At 39.1% G+C, this 21,524-nt stretch overlaps 1 protein-coding gene across 2 annotated transcripts in view; it reads left to right on the top strand.

The window, feature by feature from the left end:
• The window catches only part of LOC310764463 (serine/threonine-protein phosphatase 4 regulatory subunit 1-like), a 40,468-nt gene extending 18,963 nt beyond the window's left edge, over positions 1-21,505 (top strand). For both annotated transcript variants that reach the window (XM_083618487.1, XM_083618486.1), the window contains 14 exons: positions 345-452; positions 1,363-1,428; positions 3,022-3,180; positions 4,705-4,859; positions 5,598-6,034; positions 7,325-7,542; positions 9,625-9,714; positions 10,353-10,538; positions 11,512-11,673; positions 13,293-13,393; positions 14,487-14,607; positions 14,877-15,011; positions 16,717-16,858; positions 17,619-21,505. In XM_083618487.1, the coding sequence (XP_083474613.1) occupies positions 345-452; positions 1,363-1,428; positions 3,022-3,180; positions 4,705-4,859; positions 5,598-6,034; positions 7,325-7,542; positions 9,625-9,714; positions 10,353-10,538; positions 11,512-11,673; positions 13,293-13,393; positions 14,487-14,607; positions 14,877-15,011; positions 16,717-16,858; positions 17,619-17,773 (2,235 nt within the window). In that variant the 3' untranslated portion in view covers positions 17,774-21,505. The remainder of the gene's footprint in view (positions 1-344; positions 453-1,362; positions 1,429-3,021; positions 3,181-4,704; positions 4,860-5,597; positions 6,035-7,324; positions 7,543-9,624; positions 9,715-10,352; positions 10,539-11,511; positions 11,674-13,292; positions 13,394-14,486; positions 14,608-14,876; positions 15,012-16,716; positions 16,859-17,618) is intronic.
• Positions 21,506-21,524: the final 19 nt, after the last annotated feature.

The following is a 21,524-nucleotide window of genomic DNA, read 5'->3' as shown; positions in this document are numbered from 1 at the left end:
ATCTTTAACAAAGAACTAGCACCTGAGTTTGCTTTCTCTTTCTCCCCACTTCCTGTTCCCTTTACTTCTGTGCTATGCTTTTTAGATTGTAAGCCTAAGGTCAGGGGATATCTTACTACTGATATTTGTAAGCTGTTCTAGGAGGTTTTTCTTTTTTCTGAAAAGTGAGGAAAAATTGCTTTAACCAAATAAATCAGTAAATATCTGATGAATTTGATATCTAAGCCATAAGAAGTTCATATACAGAAGTCACATTGTCTAACATAATTTTTAACAGAACTGCTAAGTTTCAAGAGGAGAACTTTAAATGGAGAGAAAGAATTGAGATATTTTTCCCCTATTAGATAATCTGCAAAATGGCTTCTATGGTGAACAAATCAACCGTTGAACAGTTGCTGCTTCCCCGATTCTGTGAGCTCTGTGGTGATGGGAAACTCTTTCAAGTCCGGAAGGTTAGTGCTTATTATTTAAGACTTATTTGTGCATCTACATTAGAATTTATCTGTTCAAATTTGGAGGTTAAATTATCTTCATCTGTAAGTGGCAGTAAAACTCAATGTGTTTCTCTCATCTCTGTGTGTGTATGCCATTAAAAAGCAACATTTTCTTTTTCATATATTGGCCAAAACATAGATTCCACTTTAGTGAAATGTACAGGTAACTCGCAACTTACACTTATTTAAAATAAGTTCTTGCATCTTTACACCTACAGATAGGTAGCCGTGTTGGTCTGCCACAGTCAAAACAAAAAAAAAAAATTCCTTCCAGTAGCACTGTGTATCTGAAGAAGTGTGCATGCACACGAAAGCTCATACCAAGAACTAACTTAGTTGGTCTTTAAGGTGCTACTGGAAGGAAAAATTTTTTTTTATCTTTACACCTGTTGCTGAAAAATAATAATTGCGAGATTGCTGTTCTGGCTTTACATGGTTTTGCTTATACACACAATGACGAGGAATGTAACCCCATGAAACTTGTGAGTTACCTGTATATACAGTTAATCATGTACTTGTGCTTTCTTGAATAAGGGCCACAGAATTGATGATCCTATTTTTCCTTTCAGTCATTTCCTGCTTATCACACATTCTCTATGAAATGTGTTGAGCAGCTGTTAGTATGCATTAAAATATTTGAGTAGCATACCCTGTAGACTTTTATGCAGTTAATATGATTAATAATGCCTGCAAGTAGGAAACATACCATAAAAGTATATTTTCTGGGTTGGGAGTGTAGGCAGCAAGGTTCTTTCTAAAACAAATTTTTACTCTGTGAAGAACTGTAATTTGATCAGTTTAAAGAAAGACATAGGGATTCAGAATTGATATATAAAAGCAAACAAAGTTTTTCTTTCTCTTGTTTTAGGTTTGTGCAGCAAACTTTGGAGACATTTGCAATGCTGTGGGGCAAGAAGCCACAGAAAAGAACTTGGTATGTTAACGTTTGGGGTCTTGAAGCTGTGTCATTTCATTAAATTTATAGAGCAGCCCATCCATAATATCTGCTGAGAGTCTTACATATTAAAGTACCTAACTACTAAAAATGCAACAGATAATCAATAAAATCCACAATAAAAAACAGGGGGGAAACTCCTAACTGCTCAGACAATATAATAAAACAATGTGCAGTCTGGGTGAATATAAGCTTTTTCATCTAGCACTAAAAACACCATCGAGAAGGTGCCAGGCTATCCTCTCTGTGAAGGCTATTCTGTAGCCCACACGCCACTCGTAAAAAGCCTGTCTTTCTGATAATCAGCTGCATCTATTCACTTCGTAAGGGCACCTGGACAGGACCTCTAAAGAATATACCGTAGTTTTCCCTCTATAAGACGCACCAGACCATAAGACGCACCTAGTTTTTGGAGGAGGAAAACATGAAAAAAAAATATTCTGAATCCCAGAAGCCAGAACAGCAAGAGGGATCGCTGCGCAGCGAAAGCAGCAATCCCTCTTGCTGTTCTGGCTTCTGGGATAGCTGCGCAGCCTGCACTCGCTCCATAAGACGCACACACATTTCCCTTTACTTTTTAGGAGGGAAAAAGTGAGTCTTATAGAGCAAAAAATACGGTATTTAGGGTCAGGTAGGCAACTGCGGGAAGAGGTGATTTTCAGGGAACCTAGTCCTAAATCATTTAGGGCTTTTAATACATTTAACACAGAACTGGTTTAAGCCAAACCTCTAAGGAAAAGAGAGAATCCAGAAGTGCATGCTTTCTTTTGATGAAGTGTGTCTGATGCACTGTCTCTGGACACCCTTGAAATCAAACCTTGGAGCAACTCCATCAAATGCACCAAGGCACACACATAATGCAGCTTATGAATATATGATACTGGGTGGGTGTTGGATGGCTGAAGAATACATCAATGTTACTTAAAAACAGCAACCCATGCTCATAGCAGCACTGTAACAAGAAGGTTGTTTTGATCCCATGCTAGCAGCTTTCTTTCTTTCTTTCTCTCTCCTCCCCCCTGAGACTTGTAAAACTAAAGTCTCAGAAATTCATCCATGTGTCAGATTTCTCCCTCAAGCTAAAACTGTCGTGCTTGATCTTTAGCTAGCCATGGTGGTTGCTATTGATAACTTCAATTTGCAAGGATAATCCTTCAGCATTAGCATTCCATCTTTAAGCCTTGCTGAAAGGACATTAATATTTGTAAAGGTATCTGACCCTGCTGTCAGCTTCTCTTCACGGATTGAAATAAATCAGATTGACAGTCTCAGGCAGCTTAGCTGTCTTCTGTGACATAAGTATCTGTTTATGTGCAACTGCATGTAGTATTTGTAGTCAGAATTACCAAATTACCAAAATAAACCTGAATCCTTTAATTTATTTCTTAACTTGATGCTGTTTGCTAGAAACTGCTAGCCAAATGATGTTTTCAAAAGAGAAACCCTTACTCAAATCCTCAAATAATTATTTGGAAGTAACTGTCTTCACAGTAGATGTGTTGAGGGCTGCAGTGCAATCAGTAAAATTGCTATTTTAGAACTGTTTGATCTGATATGTCTTTATTTTGGTAGATTCCGAAGTTTTTTGAGCTCTGCTCTGATAGCGTTTGGGGTATGCGAAAAGCTTGTGCTGAATGCTTTATGGCTGTCTCCTACACCATTTCACCTGAAGTTCGGAGAAGCAAGCTGTCTCCCCTCTTTATTAGTCTCATCAGTGACCCTTGCAGATGGGTAAGTAGAGAGTGAATTAGTCCATCTTAAATTGCAGTTGTACTTTTCTGTCTTTTGATAAATGACCATGACTAGCTCAAGTGACAATTATCGAATGTTTTATTTGACTTGCTCCTCTCAGCTAATTAGCTGCAAGTCATTAAAGCTCTGTTTCTGTTAGCTGATGCATGATGGAAGCTTTTTAAGCAAGCAAATAGTAGTTCAGCTGTCAAAAGCAGACTTTAATCAACTCTTCATGATTGCATATTGATCAGCTTTCTCCTTTTGCTTCCATACAGAGATGACTTGTGACAGCCCTTTTAATTTAGAGTTTATTCTGTTGTAAATGTCCATGGTCCTGATGGACCATCTTACTTTTTCAAAACACATCTCTTCAGTGAAGCCTTTGGCATAAGTCCTTAGTTCCCATATACTATTATAACTAAGCCTAAGCACACATAGCAGAAATAAACAAATATTTCCTTGTCCTTTCTCTGTCTCCTGTGTGCTGAATTTTAGATTGTTGACTGTTTGGGGCATGAGAATAATAATACAAATCTGATCTATTCCTTTGATTTCCCAAGGAGATTGATAGTTCTTGAAGTTCCTATATTAAGCCCCTCTGCCTTCATTCTACAGTCTAAATTGCAAAACATAAAAGTAATTCTGTTATGCTAAGGGTCAAAGGAAATTATCTTTGTGTATTTTTTTGTTAAATCCATACTTGTAATAATATCGTATAGTTTGCTCAAAAGTTATTTTTATTCTTTAACCGTTAGGTTTTTAAGCACTATTAGTTACCTCAAAGCATTATCTTCTTTGTTAACAAGTAGTAAAATGTCTCATACTGATTTTTTCCCTTTTGTTTTTTGTTTTGAACCAAAGTGTTGTAGTGTGTTTGATTTTTCTGCTGGTGTAAGCTCCTTAAATTGAGATGAATGAAATGTCATTCTTGAAGTGTTGGCTATGAATTCTAGCACCCTGTTTTAGTGAGGAAACTTCAGTCTCAGTGATCTCTTTCTGGACTGGATCATTGACATGTACATAAATACCATGTGTGGTTTCTGTTGCTGAATGTTCATAGCCCAGGCATCTGGGGCTGCATGTGCATTTTCTCCTGCTAGACTGGAGAGTTGTGCATGAAGTGCCTAATAGCTGGTCAGTTGCTAGCTTTGAAAGCACAACAGACCACCTGCTTGGGGGAGAATGTGGACTTAATCCAGGCACCAATCACCTGTTACGTTTCAGAAATGGATTCCCCTCCCTCCAGTAAGTAACCCATATAATAAAAAACAATGTGCAGCTGCATTCTCATGATATCTGTTGATGCCTTATATCTTGATGTTTGACATTGGTCCAAATCCCTGAAACGGTTAAAACTTGCCTCATTCTAGCAGCGAAATTATACTATTATCCTTGCCCTAATGCCTTTCATTTAGTTGATTGGGATACTTTGGAATCATATTGGAACAGCAAAGTGTACACTTGTCTCCAGAAGTATAGTTATCAAGCCAGTTGTGTCTTCTTACTTTTCCAATACCGTAGGTTCGTCAAGCTGCTTTCCAGTCCCTCGGACCATTTATTTCTACTTTTGCAAACCCTTCCAGTGCTGGTCTTTACATTCGGGAGGATGGGACACTTAGTATCCGGCCTTCCAGTCCATGCCCAACAGGCAACAGTGCAAATGACATGCCATCCAGGTACAGTGATTTGGCTTAATTTAGTTTATCACCTAGTTCACATGTCACATTAAATCATGGTCTTCCGCCATCCCACTGCCACTAGGAAACAAGCCAAGATCTGACTTGCTGTGATGCCTGAACCCAGGGTCGTGGTCCCCCTCCCACCCCCAATAAACCATGTGCAGTAAGTCAAGAACAAATCTTGGTTACTGTTTATGACTCCCTTGGAGTGAATCAAGCCATGAGCCTGGGTTCAGATGTTGTAACAAGCCAGTAAGTTGTGAGTTCACATTAAATTATAGTTTGCAAATTATATTAAACCTTGAACTCTGTTCTTTGGTCCAAGACAATAACTGGTACACATGTACACACCCATACCTTAAGTAGTATGGTGTCTTTTACTTGTTTTTCAAATCAATTAGTCTGCAGTTTCAATGCAATTCATATTTTTAAGTTCTTAAAATAAAAGTGAGAGAGGGCTTCTATCAGCTATTTAGATAACATAAACTTCAAAATACACACAAAAGGGTCCTTGTGATAAAAGCTGGTAGTTTCAGATGTCATGTTTGCACACCTCAGTATTAGTTAAGGACGTCTTAGGAGGTCTGAAGCTAACCAGCTGATTTAATGAAGCATCTTTGAAAGCAAGATTTTAGAGAAAAGTTGCAATTATTGCAGTTAAAGTATTACCTAAGATACTATGTTTAAGTGAAATTTGTTTTTTCAATTTTTAAAAAATGCTGCTTCTGTTTTCAGTTCAGAGGAGCAAGTGGGGGGGAAATTGGAATCACTGACAGACGGGCCTTCTGCTAGCTGTGAGAATTCAAATTCAGATGCAACGGAAGACAGTTCAGCCATACAAGTAAACATTGGAGTAGATCAGACTATATTGACTCAGAGTGATAATGCTGATCCTTATGTGACCAAGGATATTAAGGAATGTCAAATCAACAGTTATCAGGAAGTGAACTCAAGGGTCCAATCAGCAGAGGATGTGTTCAATACCTTCTTATACTGGCGTCCTCCTCTTCCTGACATAAGTCAGGATCTAGAACTGCTTCAGTGCAAAACTGAAATACATGAAGAGAGCTGCCCGGTGTCGGAAGTTCTTTGTAATAATTGTGTTGCCAGCAGTGAGATAAAAAAAGTTCTGCAGAGTTTGCAGGAACACATGGATGACCCAGATGTTCAAGGTAAGATCTTATGCTCTTGTGTTCTTAGACCCTTCTTCAAAAGATTTTGCTCTGGGAAACATGTTGCTCACAATTGTTTTATTATAATGAAGAACTATTCTGTCTTAGGATTGCATGCAGTTCCCTTTAACCACAATACATTCCAGCTACATCTCTCTATAGTTAACAAATGGGAAGTGCCGTCTGGCTCCAGCAGCATTTGATGAAAACTTCTTGCTGTTCTAAAAAGCATTTTACTGCTTGAGTTGTCGTAGGAAGGAGGGCAGTTGTGTTGGCACTTGGGTGCTGCCACAGTACAGCCTTCACTGAGGTCCTCAGCTGCTTCCTTTCTGTTTAGAATTGCATCTAAAAGTGGACTGCAGCCCTGGAAGAAAAAAGAGCTGTTAGGGTTTTGAAGGTTGATCTCAAGATTCCTAATATCAGCTCTGAATTCAGCTGGTATAATGGCTTCTAGTGTAGTTTGTCTACAGAAGCTAGATCAGGTGTTTGGTTGTTTGAACTTTAAATAAAAGCAGGATTTAAACACAGTCCTGTTTACTCAGAAGTCTTCAGTAGGGTTTACTCCTCAGTAAGCATCCATAGGATTGCTGCCTTAGTCACCTTTCTCCTAGCTGATCACCAAAGCAAAACTAAGCCTGTCTTGTGTAGTGGTAGCTGTTGGTAAAACCAAGATGTATGGTATATATGATAACACAATAGGATCTAACAAATGAGGCATAAGAAATGAGAGCAGAGGGCAAAGCAGCGCAAAGTAGAAATGTGTTTATTAGGACCAGTAAAGAGGTTTTAGTTATTGTATTAAAAATAGTAATAGTGGGGTTAGCTTGGGATCCAAAAAATCCTGGGTGAGGTCTTCTCTACATCTGTGAACTTTAAATTTCTGTATTGTCATCTTTGTGGTGCTTTATGTATCTCACAGCAGAATCCCATATGCTTTCTCAGAAGTAATCTTTTTGAATTCATGTAAATGCTTACAGGATTGCTGCTGAAAACCTATACTTAATCTGTAAATAAGTTATAATCTTTCAAAAATGCAGTTGAATCTAGAGTTTCTGTATAGGCACAGAGGCATTGATAGACAAATTTGTGAAGAATAGATCTTACCCCTTTCAAGAACTACTGTGTAATAAGTTAATATTAAAAGTTTTGTAGTTCTCAGTCTCTTTCATTGTTCAATTTTCAAAGCTTTGTTCTGCTCCTTTTGAGAGGGGTTTTCTGACATAGGTTTTTAGGACTTGTAAAAGGAGATGCATGAAAACAAACTTAATGGGACTTGTTCCATTTGATCAGCTCAGGTTCAAGTACTGTCTGCTGCACTTAGAGCTGCTCACCTTGATTCCGTTGGTTGCTATGAGATCAAGCAGAATGAAGAAGTTAATGGGAACTACCCAGAAGATACATCAGGTTTGGTCCTTGATCCCAGTTCAGTGAATGAGAGCACCTTATCATCATTGCCAAGCCAGGATGAGGCAATTAACCCACCCAGTCCAACTGTGATTAAAAATATGGTAAGTTTTGGTTATGGCAGGAAAAATAAGTGTGTTTTTCGGGGGGGGGGGGTTTAATGGCTTGTCAGTCATTTTGTACCACTAAATACTTCTACTTTCTTATTCTGACTTGTAGTCTGCCACCCTGAAAATGCAGGGCACTGGGCCTAAACTTAAAATAGCAGCCAAATGTAACTAGTAGAGTGCACTAAATCATGCCTGTGTATTTATCTAAACACAACTGAGTATGAGTACTGGCTTTATCCCAGCCCCTGGAAACCAGTCCAAATACCAAGGTCTTGCAATGCTTCAAAAAAATGCTTAGACTGGCAGATCCCCAGGAGAAAGGAGTCTGTGAATTATAGATTGGCCACTGAGAATGGCACCTTCAGTAGGTTGTAGGAAATGTTGAAAGTAGTATCATCATGGTAGATGGGGTAGAAGAATGAATGAACCTTTGAATTTTCTACAGTATGTACCAGAGCAAATTAAGAACACATTCTCAGAACCCGGCTCCATAAATAGGAATAGAACCATTGTGAAACTGCCTCCAACCCAAAGCTGGTCCAGGGAGATACCATGATCAGTGGTATCAAAAGATGCTGGGATATTGAGTCCCTTTGCTAATAAAGGCCATCCTTCTGGCCAATCAAGTAGCCAAGCTAGACCTAGATCCAGATTGAAATGGACCCAGAAGTTACTGGATTCCAACTCCCATAATCCACAGCCTTTGACCACACTAGGTGGGGATGATGGGAGTTGGGAGTCTAACAACATCTGGAGGACCACATCCCCATCCGTGGTATTAGCAATCATTTTCCTCCAAGTGTGCCTAGAGCTGAGCCACCACTACCCTCTCAAACACTTTGCTTAGGGAGGGCATGTTTGCAACCAGGTTATAGTGGTTGTATATCTCTGTGTCAAAAGTGGGTTTTCAAAAGGAGAGTTGCATTGCCCCTTTTATAAGGTTTCAGGCAACACCCCTCATGCAGTTGTGCATTCATCGTACCCTGGACAGCTGGTCATGTCCCCTGGCTACCTCAAATTAGCCATGACTGACAAGGATTGAGAGGACACACAGTTAGTCAAATCACTGCAAGCACCTTGTCCACATCCTCAGGCCTCAGAAGCTGAAAATTATCCCCCCAAAAGTCTAGGTGGTGCATTGGATACTTCATCAGAACTGATCACAACAGTGGCATCTAAGACTTTGCAGAGGTAAGTAATTTTATCCTCATGGTGCTTGCTGCTGCAGGCTTTTGCGAATTGTAATAACCCATTCACCAGGTTAGAGCTTAATAAACTTCACACCACTCAGTGTCATGGCAGTGGGGGCAGTAAAGTAGACCTTCACTGCCACCGAATAGGTATGATTATGTGCTATAACACATGTTCAGTCATCTTACTTTTATTTACCCATCAAATTTATATCCCACCCTTCCAGAGTGGCAAACATATTTGTATTAAAATTAAAAGTAGAATAAACACATTTAAAAACATCTAGAAGAATGAAACACAATAAAACATGTAACCAGTTATGTGTTTGAATAGGCCAACGAAAACAGAAACGTTTTCATGTGGCAAGTTCTTTGCAGAGTTCCATGTCATTTGTGCTCTAGGCATGATCCAGCCTGCTCCATTGTCCACAACTACTCATAATAACATGGGCTATTGATACAATTGAAAGAGATCACATCAATGGCCCATTGCATCTTGCCATTCAGTAGCAAGACAAGGGCTTTAGCGGAACTGCCAGCTCCATCAGAAAATCCCCAAGAGCATTCATGAATTCATGGATTGCATAAGTCTCCAGTGAGGAACTGCTGCTGTGAGACCACTGGGCTAGACTCAGTGGGCTAGTAACAAACCAAGACAAACCCCATGGGTGTCATGGAACCTTTGAAGTCTTGTATGAATATAGAACCTTTTCTCTGTGCTTACATCTTTGTATGGCTTAGCATAGTTTTGATTACATTTTTTAGCACTGCAGCATGGATTCAATTTTTACATAGATGTTCACTGTTCGTGTTGTGCTGAATTTTAATGCGGTGCCCCAAATACTGTTTTGTTCTTTCCATAAATGCATATTATGCACTTTTACAGGACTCAGAAGAGCAACACAGTGGGGACAACAAAGCTTTAGAGGCAGAAAAGAATGATCCACTTCATGAAGAAGAGAAATCAAAATTACAGGTTGTTTCAATTATTTCTTAATGATGTGCTATAGGGAAGTTCATCTGCCATAAATTAAACATTTTAGACCAATGTCTAGAAGCCAGCCTTAGTATTTTGGTTCTGGCAGAATCTGAAGTATAAGCTTTTTTTGTGAACTGCAATGAATATAGACTTAAAGGCTGACCAGGCCTTCTTTTCTCAGCCTGGTTATGAGCGTGGATCGTTCTTGGACATGCACCCATGTCCTGCTTTCTTCCTGCTCTGTCTCATTCACAAGCTTCAGAAAGTAACATGTGACCAAGGCCCTAAATCAGGTTTATTATGGGTATAATTTGCATAGTTAAAATATACAAACAAATTCTCTATATAATTTAATAATGCACACAAATTGCTATTTTCAGTTGTAATTTGTAACTCATATCCATCTGAACTTCATGTGTATGAACTATTTCCCATGATAGAGCTGACAAAGTTTGGCCTGCTGTGTATTCTCTAACTGTTGTTGTTTTGCACGTGCTTGTTTTCACTGTGCAGTTGCCATCTGGAACGGGGAGATGGAACGCTATACTTGAACAGATGTCTTTCAGTGCTGACGCATTCTTTCTCTGGTTTAATTTATTATTATCATCAATAATTTACTTTTTTTTTGTCTCCAGGATATCATACCTCAGCCTTTATTGGACCAGTACTTATCTATGACGGACCCTGCTCGAGCACAGACTGTTGATACGGAAATTGCAAAACACTGTGCGTACAGCCTTCCTGGTGTGGCCTTAACACTTGGTAGGCAGAACTGGCATTGTTTGAAAGACACCTATGAGACCTTGGCATCAGATGTACAGGTAAAGCACATGGCAGTCAAGTATCACTTAACGCCGCATGTTTTACAGGTGTATGTGTCAGATTTGTAAGGAGCATGAGATATTTAGTGCACATTTGTCTGTGCTAGTTTGCCTAACGGAGCCCCAAAAGTTCCCATCAGCTACAAGGACTGGGAGAAGAAGCTTCATACAACTTAAACCTTTCAAATTCCATAAAGTGCTTGCTTTCCTCACTGGCCCATAATAAGATTACAGTTCATTTTAACTAATCCAGCTTCAGGCTGTCAGGATAGCAGGTTGAAGAGAGCATCTTGCCTAGCCAATATTGAGAGGTGCACATATGCACAATGCAGCCAAGAACAAAGTTCATTTTATGCTTAAAAATAAAATGTCCCATTTACTTTCCATGAACTCTGTGTAGCTTAAGATAAAATGAAACAATCTATATGACATACAGTGTCTGCATGAGTCAGGTTATTATGTTTTTAATTAAACTGGCTATATATGTCCCTCCCTCTCAAATTCTTTTCGAGTTAAGAAATGATATTCCTGGCAGATTCAATGCTAGTGGTATTTGGGGCCCTAATCGTTTCCACCTTGAGGTGGAAGGTTGGCGAATAATTCTACAGAGGTATAACTTTATGCTATGGAATGAGACTAAGGAAGTTTTTGCTTCTTGCAAAGCTTCCCAGAAAGCACAGCTTTTTACTGTCTTCATGCAAACTGTTCTACTATTGCCAGGGGGAAGCAGTGGGCATTGTAGCTAACTAATCCTGTTATCCTCCCGGACCCTGTTGAGTTCAAAGACCAAGAATGAAGTTAGAATCTGGCACAATCAACTCAGGAAATTGGAAGGACAAGATAGAGAAGAGGCCTTTAAAAAAAGCTAATGCTCTGTGCTTGGTTGCCCTCGTGGTTTGATAGCTCTTTTAAATTTGCAATATTTGCTCAGCAGAGTTCAGTCTTGTCTTTCATTTTTGTTAACTGTTTACAGTGGAAGGTGCGTCGGACGCTCGCTTTCTCTATTCACGAGCTGGCTGTTATTTTGGGAGATCAGTTAACAGCAGCGGATCTAGTGCCTATATTCAACGGCTTCTTAAAAGATCTGGATGAAGTGCGAATTGGAATCCTTAAACATCTTTATGACTTCCTTAAGGTAGATGGAGATAAGTCGTTCATGTTTGCTCTGTTTCAGCTATATTTTTCTTAGAGGCATGCCCCTGGTCTAGAGAGGAACATGGAAAAGCCAAAAAAGAGAAAAAAATGTTTCATTTCTGAAGATTAACTTCATGCTAACTCCTCACTCTCTAACTGCACCTTCAAAATCTGCTCCAGAGGATTGGGGAATCTTCCAGAGCTGATTTAGGGAGTGCATAAGGGCTGCAGGAGGAAGGAGAGGAAAGTGAAGTCCGGTTACTTGAGCAGAAATCTGCTATCACAGCATTGGATAGCAGCCCGTTGTGTTGGTGTGCGGTCCATATCTGCATTGTTATGTATTGCTTCATATGATTGAAGAAGTGTCAAAAGTGGATGTACTAATTGAATAGAAATCCCAGATGTTAATTTTTTGAAAGGGAAAAAAATTGATAACTAATTCATAAACATTTTCCCCACCATCACCACCACCAGAAAATATATTTCCCAATCTGCACTTTCATAGTGGGCATAATGGATGATTTTCCATTGTTAATCATACTTAGAGAAGTCCCACTGGTATCACTCTGTGACTGAAGGCCCCCTAAGTCTGTGTACCAGCCCAAACCTCTGTAATATCTAACTGCAAATGCTATATATGTCCAATGCAAAGTTGACCCTGGTATGTAGATAGTGTGCATACATAGGCCTTGCTTTTAAGTATTGTGCTGCACTGATACTGGTGAATGGCTTAGGCAGCCACTGTACAGAGAATGTAATGTTTAAATTGGTCTTAAAATCATGAACACATTGCATAAAGAAGTTGAAGTTACATGAAACAATAATTACTGGTCAGCATTATCAGGATCTGCATCCTAATTGAAATATCTGCAAATGTTTTGACTACTTGAACCTTTGAAATTAATGACGAATGAAATGGGATACTTTATATTAGCCCTGTGCTTCCATTGTCAGAAACAAATTACAACTGAGATTTATTTGTTATATTATTGTCCTTCTGTTAGGGTAGTGTACATACCTCAGGGCACTGGGTGTGGTTTTCTCTCTCCCCATTTTATCCTAAGAGCCCTGTTTAGTAGCTTAGGTTGAGGTCTGGTTGCGCCGTAATTGGAAGCCATGGTTTCCTACTGCATGAGCAGCCCTTGTCGGTCTTGGGTTTGTGGGCTTCCTTCTCTTTCTTCTTCTTTCATGTACCAGAGGAGGAGATTGGAAGCTTATGCTTCATATTTCAAGGAAGCCACAGTTCATCATTACATCACAGCTTAGGGAACTGTGGCTTGTTTAGTAAGAACAAACCGGGATCAAATTGTGGAAGCTCACATGTCTGATGCTAACTATTGTTTATTCATGAAGTTACGTCTGAGCTGGCAAACCCAAGGTCAACAGGTTAGCTTCATGGCAGATCAGGGTCTAAAGTCCAGGCCTGATCCAGCACTAAACTCTACAGCAGACTAGCATTTAACCTGAATGAGGAAAAGTTGTTCTTAGGAAAGAAATGTTTAATGCTTCAGAATTGTGCTAGATTAATATTGAATATGATCTACTAGTCTTCATGCTCAGTTGCTAATAGGTTCAGTTGTGAAGTATTAATTCATTTTGGATTTTGTTTTGTGGGGGTAGTTGCTTCATGCTGACAAAAGACGTGAGTACCTTTACCAGCTACAAGAATTTGTGGTTACGGATAACAGCAGGAATTGGCGGTTTCGTTATGAGCTTGCAGAGTAAGTGAAACTAGTTTCGGTTTTGTATGTATTTGCTATTTAGTGGTTTCTACTTGGCTTTGAATTATAGCAAGGGCCACTTAAAAGCAGGACTATAAATCTATGCAGCCGATCATTCTGTGTAATAACACTGACATCTAGTGTAGAACCTTGTAATTTCAGTACAAGGTTCTCAGTTCTAAGTGACAAGTATCATATCCGTTTACATTTCTTATTATGGTTGTAATATCGGCTGTGTGGATTCCAAAATATAAAGTGTCTAATAAGACAGTGGTAGTAGTGTGTACTTTGCTTTCAAAATTCGCTGATGTTCTAAACGCTGCAGCACATTTGCTGATAGGAGTGAGACCCTGCCAGCATATAACACCTCTTCTCAGAGATCTGCACTGGTTTCCAATTTATTACTGGGCCAAGTTCAAGTCGTTATTGTTGCTATATAAAGCCCTTAAGAGCTTACTTACAGGATCCCCTTACCCCATATGTGCTCACTTGACAGCTTCGATTTGTGGAACTGGCACCATTACAGATGCCACACAGCACTCGTTGTGCACTTGTAAGAAATTGTTCTTTCGGTGTGGCCCAGCCGACACTTTCACAACAGGCAGGTGCCTTCACTGTATGCTTTTTGATGCCTGCTTGAAGCATTTTTGTTTAGGCAAGCATATACAGACATGTTGATGTTGACGTGTTCTAATCTCTCCTTGGTTTACAGCTGGTTTTAATTGTTTTTAAAATAACTTGGTTTTTTACTGCTTTTACTTTAGGGTTTTGTGTGTAAACTTCTCAGATGTTTTATAAACTACTTAGATGAAATAATATAATTTTTTTGCTAAATAAATTACCAGGCATTGTTAGTCATCTGAAACCCCCTCTTGAGCAAGAAGATAGAATGGCCATCCTAGTGGTGCAGCAATAAAACTGCTAGCACATTCGCAAAGCTAAGCAGGGTCTGGTATGATTTTGGATGGAATTGAGATTCCTGTATTGCAGGGGTTGGAGCAGCTGACCCCCAGGGTCCCTTTCAACTCTACAATTCTATGATTCTTTGACCAATAAGACAGTGTTGTAAATTATTATTTCTCTTTTATTTTAGGCAACTCATTTTGATACTGGAGCTCTATAACCCCAATGACGTATATGACTACTTGCGGCATATTGCACTAACACTCTGTTCAGATAAAGTTTCTGAAGTCAGGTGGATCTCCTTCAAGCTGGTAGGCCTTTTGTACTTTCCTTGTGTCTACATTTGCTATACATGTTACATTTTGTTTTACAAGACTGCTTTAACATATATATTTTTTCTTGCTGCCCTAATTTTCACTATAATTTTCCTGTGATTTGTCCTGTGTATTTAAAGACTAAAACAATTACTATTAAGGGACAAATATGGAAAACGTTTAGGCATTTGTTGCACCAGCATTGCCACCTTTAGTTGTTACTATTCATGACCTGATTCTTTTCTTTGATTTTCCCCCCCCTCCAGGTTGTGGCAATATTACAGAAATTTTATGCAAACAGTGCAAACTCTCTGGGTTTAAATTTCATTAACGAGTTGATTGTGAGGTTCCGCCATTGTTCCAAGTGGGTTGGAAGACAAGCATTTGCCTTCATCTGCCAGGTGGGATTTTCTTTCTTTCTTTCATGACTAGGGTGTGAATAAAGAACAGAATTGCCTTCACACAGCTATACTGCTGAAGCTAAGCAGGGCATGGAAGCTAACTGGATGGAAGACTACCTGGGAAACTGTGTACATGCTACTCTGAGTTGTGTGAAGTAAGAAAGGGATAGGAGTTATGACATGAACATGTATAATCTTGAATTAATGTAATGGAATCTTCTGCCTTTTAAATTTGTGCCTGTTTGAATAGATACTAAGGCACTTTGGGGTTCTTAATAAAGGATTTAGTTTGAATGGTTCCTGTTCAGAGGGGGCACCGCTCATGACTGAGAGAACACAATTAAAACCAGCAAAAGAGTTCTCAAATCCATTGGCAGCAAGTCCTATCAAGACTCTCAGTGGAGGTTCTGCCATCCCACTTAACGACTACACATCCCCCCCCCCCCCGTTTTCTCCACTTTTCTCACCTGTTTTGATACCATTTACTTAGGTGCTCTGATGTATCGGGGCCTATATTGCTGCTTAAAACTGTACCACGAGGGAAACTGAGGTGCCTCCTTGGAGAGGGATGTTGAGAATACTTCTGATTAATAAACACTTTGCATTCAAGTACCCTCTTAGGGTGTTCCAAGAGCCTTGAAAACGTTACCTTCTTGTAATCATAAGATCGGACCAAACGCCCATGCAGTCTAGCACATTATTTTCACAGCGGCCAACCAGATCCCTAAGGGATAACCAAAAGCACACTTTGTCCTCTAGTAATTGGTGTTCGGAGACCTGTCACCGCCGCTACAGGAAGTAGGACACTGCCATGCTGGCAACTATCCATTGCTAGCTTCATCTTCTGTGAATTTGTCTGGCCACATTTTAAAGCCATCCAAGTTGGTAACCATTGCTATACATCTCGGAGTAACAAATTCCATCATATAACTATGCACTGTGTGAAGAAGCACTTCTTTAGTCTGTCTTGAATCTTTCAACACAGAGTTTTAATTGGATAACATTGGGTTCTAGGACTTGTATGAGAAGAAGAACTTTTCTGTGCTTACTTACTTTGCCCCATGCGGTACTTCGTACACCTCAAGTGAGCCCTTTTTTTCTTAACTAAAAAGCTGCAAATATTGCAATTGTTGTTTGTGATGGAGTTGCTCCATCCCCTTGAATCATCTTGGGTACCATTTTCTGAACTTTTTCCAGCCCTACAGTGGCTTTTGTTTTTTTGAGGTGTGCTGATCAGAACTGTTTGCAGTATTGGCAGTTTTATCTTCAGTCCCTTTCCTAGTGATTGCTTTTTCACAAATGCAGCACACTGACTTGTCATTTTTTTCCAAGCACTCCGCCATGATGCCAGGGTCTTCTTCCTAGCCAGTCACTGCCAGTTTAGACTTCATTGATGCTTATGTGAAATTAGGCATTTTTGCCCCGGTGTAAGCTTTATGTTTGCTTACACCGAATTACATTTTTCACTTTACTACTCATTCGTCCAGTTTGGAGAGATCCTTTTGGACCTCCTCGAAATCCCTTTTTGTTCTTAATCCTGTAAGACATTATTATTATCTCCTTTCTTCAGATGGAAGCTGAAAGAATTTGTGGCTTTCCTAAGCTACTTACTTAGTGCACAGCAGATGCCACCTCTTGATTATTGCTTTTATTGAAAATGATGCTTGGTGTTTTAGCATTTATGTGTGATGGGTTTCTCTTGCAGGCAGTCGTTGAAGAGGAGTGCATGCCTGCTGACCATTTTGTTGAACACTTGTTACCCAGCCTTCTAAGTCTGGCTTCCGATCCCGTGCCAAATGTAAGGGTTCTGCTTGCTAAAGCTCTGAGGCAAACATTGTTGGAGAAAGGTATGCTAATTCCTTCTACACATAAACTGTTTTCTAGCAGTGTGATCTCCATAGTTAAGTAATAGTGCTGTCTTTTGCTACTTGTTTTGGATTACAATTGTATTGTAATCTGAAAAACTTGAGCATTTCAATTGTTCATTCCTTTTCAACAAAGGCCTTTATAGAGATGGTTACTCACCAAACACATACATCCTACTGTGGTTCACAGCTTTGACCCCTGAATTAATCAGTTGGACTTGTGTCTTCCTGGTTCTGGTGTTCCAGAAAACCCAGTGCAAATTGAGATATCATCATAAGGCGAACCCTGCTAAGTCATACTGAATATCCTCCTAGTCTAGTCCAGTTTCCTGAGTGGGTCCTATTTGGCCTTTTCCTTAATGGCCTTTCAGCAAGCTGCAATTTGTTCATTCGTTTCTCCAGACTTTCGTCACTGTTGTGTTTCTTTCCCTTGCTGTACATGGTTTTAGGCTGCAATCTTATGCCCATTCACCTGGAAGCAAGTCCCATTGAAATTGAGGGGACTTGCTTCTGAGTATGGTTGGCACTGTTAGTAATTTTAATTTTTTGTATCTACTTTTTATTGGCTCTTGTTTTTTATAATTTGTGTGTTATTGTTTGTTTTAAGTTACTGTAAGATCCTTTGTGGGCTCATCTGGACAAGAGAGTGTGTTAAAAGATTTCGGAAAAATAATAAATGAACAGCTAAGTGCTAAACAATGTGGCTCAGACTAAAATGTTCTCTTTCACTCCCCTATTCTAGTATATTTTAGAAGTGTTGGCAACCCTCACCTTGAAGCCGTTGAAGAGACTGTCCTAGTTCTGCAGGCGGACAGGGACCAGGATGTTTCCTTTTTTGCCACCATCAAACCAAAACACAATAATATGCACATTACTTCACTTGAGAAGCAAAATTAACTTCATTTGTCCGTGTGGACCACAAAATGATGACTCAGCTAACAGGTTGCCTCTTTGGCAATGAACCTGGAGGAAGGACTGCATCAAGCAACCAATGTAACCGAAGGGAAAAGGGCTTGTTCTTAATACCGTCATTTAAATGAGGAACACATTGACCTTTTATCTACAGACTGGCAATACTGATATGGAATGCCCACCAATCATTCAGCTTTTGGTTTTTTGCCTTTCAAGGATGTGGGCAGGGACACTCCTCTCTACAAAAAGTATTTATGTATTGCTTGTGTGAAGTTGTACACGTTCATTGCTTCATCGTCACCCCAGATAACAGGAATATGCCTTTTGAACATGGTGACTCAGAGCCAAGGGAAGGCTAATCACTTGGCTTCCAATTCAGAGTGGCGCACAGAGCTATATAGTCAGTGAACATAGAAAATGTGGAGTTTCACCCGTTTTGTTGTAATGGACACTCACTGTTGCATTGCTAATGGCATCACATTTTATTATATAAATTCATCCAGAAAGTTGGCAAAGAATTTGGAAAACTTGAATCCATATCTGTAAGCCATTTTTAAAAACAAACAAACAGCACAGTTGTTTTATTAGAGCAAAAGTAAAATTTCATTCCCCCTGGGTGGAGGTGACATTTTTTAAAAACAACAGAGGGCTTCACTTTTGTGAATTGTAGCATTTTTTTGTTTTTCTGTGTTTGTGAGTATGTCACTTTGTGTGTGTGTGTGTGTGTGTGTGTGAGAGAGAGAGAGAGAGAGAGAGAGAGAGATTCATTTCATAGTGGTAGCTTTTCTTCATTCTTGCAGTTATCTCTCAATCTTTTTCTGAGAAAGCTGTTACATTAATATAAGCTGCAGTTCTCAAACAACTAACTCTGAAGTAGTTCTTGTATATTTGTTGGGCCTACTCCAAAGTAAGTGGTTTGAGGCTTGTGGATATAGACTGTTGGGCCTTCAATCCTGGGATATGGTTGGAATTTGTTCAAAAGTCTGGAGAACCACACAAAAGCTTTTGCTTGTTTATGAGTGCAAGGTCAGAGATCTGGGAATCTGGGTTTCTCTACTTTGGGTCTTGAGAGTTGCTCTCTCCCCCACCCCCAAAAGATCAGTGGAAATTTTAGTACAAAATGTGTCCTTCCCAAGGGCTGTGCATGACCTTCTCTTCCCACGTGGGGGCTTTTCAGCCACCTCCTTCCAGCTGCATCCTTCTCAAAAAGATTGCTCTGAAGATTAGGAGCAGCTTTCCATTTGGTGCGGGGGACCACCACTAGAAGGGAAACCCAAGACCTCTCTGTCTCTGTGTGGAATCATGTTGCATATGTGCCCACGGACCTCTCTAGATTTCCCACTAATTTTGGTTTACGGTTGTAAACTCTAATTTGAGTAACATTGTCTTGGAAGGGATATAAATCAGTGGAAATATAAATGGGAAAGGAAAAACGGAGGGGGATCAGAGCAATCTGAACATTGCATAGTTCATATACCATATGCAAGAGTCCTGGAAAATTAGTGACACCAACTAGCTGATTCACATTGTGTTCCCAACTGTAGGGCCATTCTCAGGAGTTTCCATCTTTGGATACCCATGAAAATATAATCTTTAAATACATAATAAACAACTTCTCTAGGGACTGTGGAGTCCAGAAACCCAAATTATACTGTATGTACAGAAGCAAATTGTGTATATGTTATAGGTCTTCACCAGGGATTATTCAGGGGAGTGATTGCTGCTGGAATTTAATATTTATTTATGATTTGGCCATAAGTAGAAAAGTTCTGCAGTAGAGTCTTAACAGTTATGAAATAGTATCCTCTTCAAGTTTTCTTTACTTGAATATGCAAGCCTCACAGCGCAATTATACATAAACGCAACTTGGAAGTAAGTACCACAGATCTTTGTGATAATTACTTCCAAGTAGATAAGATATAAGATTGTGCTGTTTGGAATTTAAATGCAGAAAACCTCACAGGAAGCACTGTAACCTTTGGCTAAGCATAACTGAATCTCTCTCTCTTTTTAAAGGTATCTGACAAAATCACATTTAGCAGCAAGTAAATATTTTCCGTTTAGCATTTGTCTGGTAACTAGATAGGGCATAACTATGGTCTCTCAACTAACTGCTTCATTAAGTGATTGTACTGTCAGAATTGTCAGCTTGCTTCCTGGTATGTTTCTCAATTTGTTTATTTTATGGTTTAATTTGCCACAATTGCCTACTGAATTCTGGACATAATACTATGAAATATTGTGCTCCAGATTGCAATACAGTGTTTAACGTTTAGAATAGCGTTTTGCTTTGCAAGATCCTAAAATGCTTTTAGAAATGTGTCCTTGCTATTTCAGTACAAAACGTTTAAACTCTGTGAATTCTGCAAGGTGGTTCTACACTTAAATGTTTTAATATGTTTAAAACAAAATGCCTCTTCAATGCAAATGATTTTTATGACTGCAGTTTTTTCAGCAAAATGTCAGTTTTTTTTGTAGTTTTAATATCTTTTTCTAATGCTAACATACAAATATTTTTTAACAGTTCAGATTTTTCTAAAATTGTTCTAACCAGTTTTTAGTTTTGTTGACCATAACAGGTCGTTAAATTTTTTTCAGCACTGATCATCTTTTTTTAAGTGTATATAGAAATGTTTGAAAAGAATTGTATATGGTCTGCTGTTTGGACATTAAAATAATCCAGTTTGAGCTGCCATGTTGTTAGATTTAGATTGATAGGTACCCTTTGCTACACTAGCCTAACTAAATAACCTAAGTATCCATGTGTCTTTAGAAAGTTGGAGTAGTTTTCATGAAGGTATTGTTTAGTTAGTTTCACTTATGCATGAGTAAGCTGTTGAACTTAATTTTGCAGAAGCAACAAATCAAAATTTTCATTAAAAAATAGCACCTTTTTTCTAAATCCAGGAGTTTTGACCATTTTTAAAATGGGATTTTTGTTCTTAAATTGTTTTTTTTTAAATGGTGTTTAAAAATCTAGAGTTGCATGCACTTGAGGAGAGAGAATTCTGGGCAGTTATCTTCGACTTTTCCCTCTCTCACCTCACCTTTCCAACATTGAAACCCTCCCTGCCCCTTCCGATTTTGTGTGTTTTGCATTCCATTTCTTATTGGCAATAGGTGAGAGTAGCAAAGAACTTCACTGTCACAACCTCCATTCATTTCACAGTGGCTTGTTTGTTGCTTCTGCATAAACAACTGAAATGACTGAAAAGGGGGCAGCAACGGTCCTTGACTTGCTCCCCAATGTAATTTGTGCATGATGACAGCACCTTATAGATCACTCTCTGGGCAGATGGACATATGCTGTGGAGTAACATATTCATTCACTCTGTTTTAAATTATGTAAAAAGAAATTTGGTGGACCTCACAAGGAGCAAAAGTTGCCATCCCTCTCGCACAAAAGTTGCAAGGATTTTGCTTTTAGATAAGGGATGCGAAAAATATAAGTGGTGCAATACTGAAATATTGTAATCCAAAGCACGCTAGCCATTTTGCCTCAAAATCAAACCTGCTGTTATCTGCTGTATGTGGTTATAAATTTGGCGCCTCCTGGAATCCTGCCCAAGTGGCAGTTGTATGTCTGTAAAAGGTGATGTTTAGGACCCAGAATAGATGAAGACACTCTGGAAGTGCCGCTGATTTTGTCAAAACATAGAATCTATGTAACTTTTTATTCATATTTATCTCAATAAATCCAATGACTGTTTTCCCAAACTTCTCTTTCTTTTGTTGA

Source organism: Podarcis filfolensis, assembly GCF_964270895.1.
Source record: "Podarcis filfolensis genome assembly, chromosome: 6".
In the NCBI taxonomy this organism is placed as follows: Eukaryota; Metazoa; Chordata; class Lepidosauria; order Squamata; family Lacertidae; genus Podarcis; species Podarcis filfolensis.
Note: the sequence above shows the minus strand (reverse complement) of the source record. Positions and strands in the feature narration are given on the sequence as shown.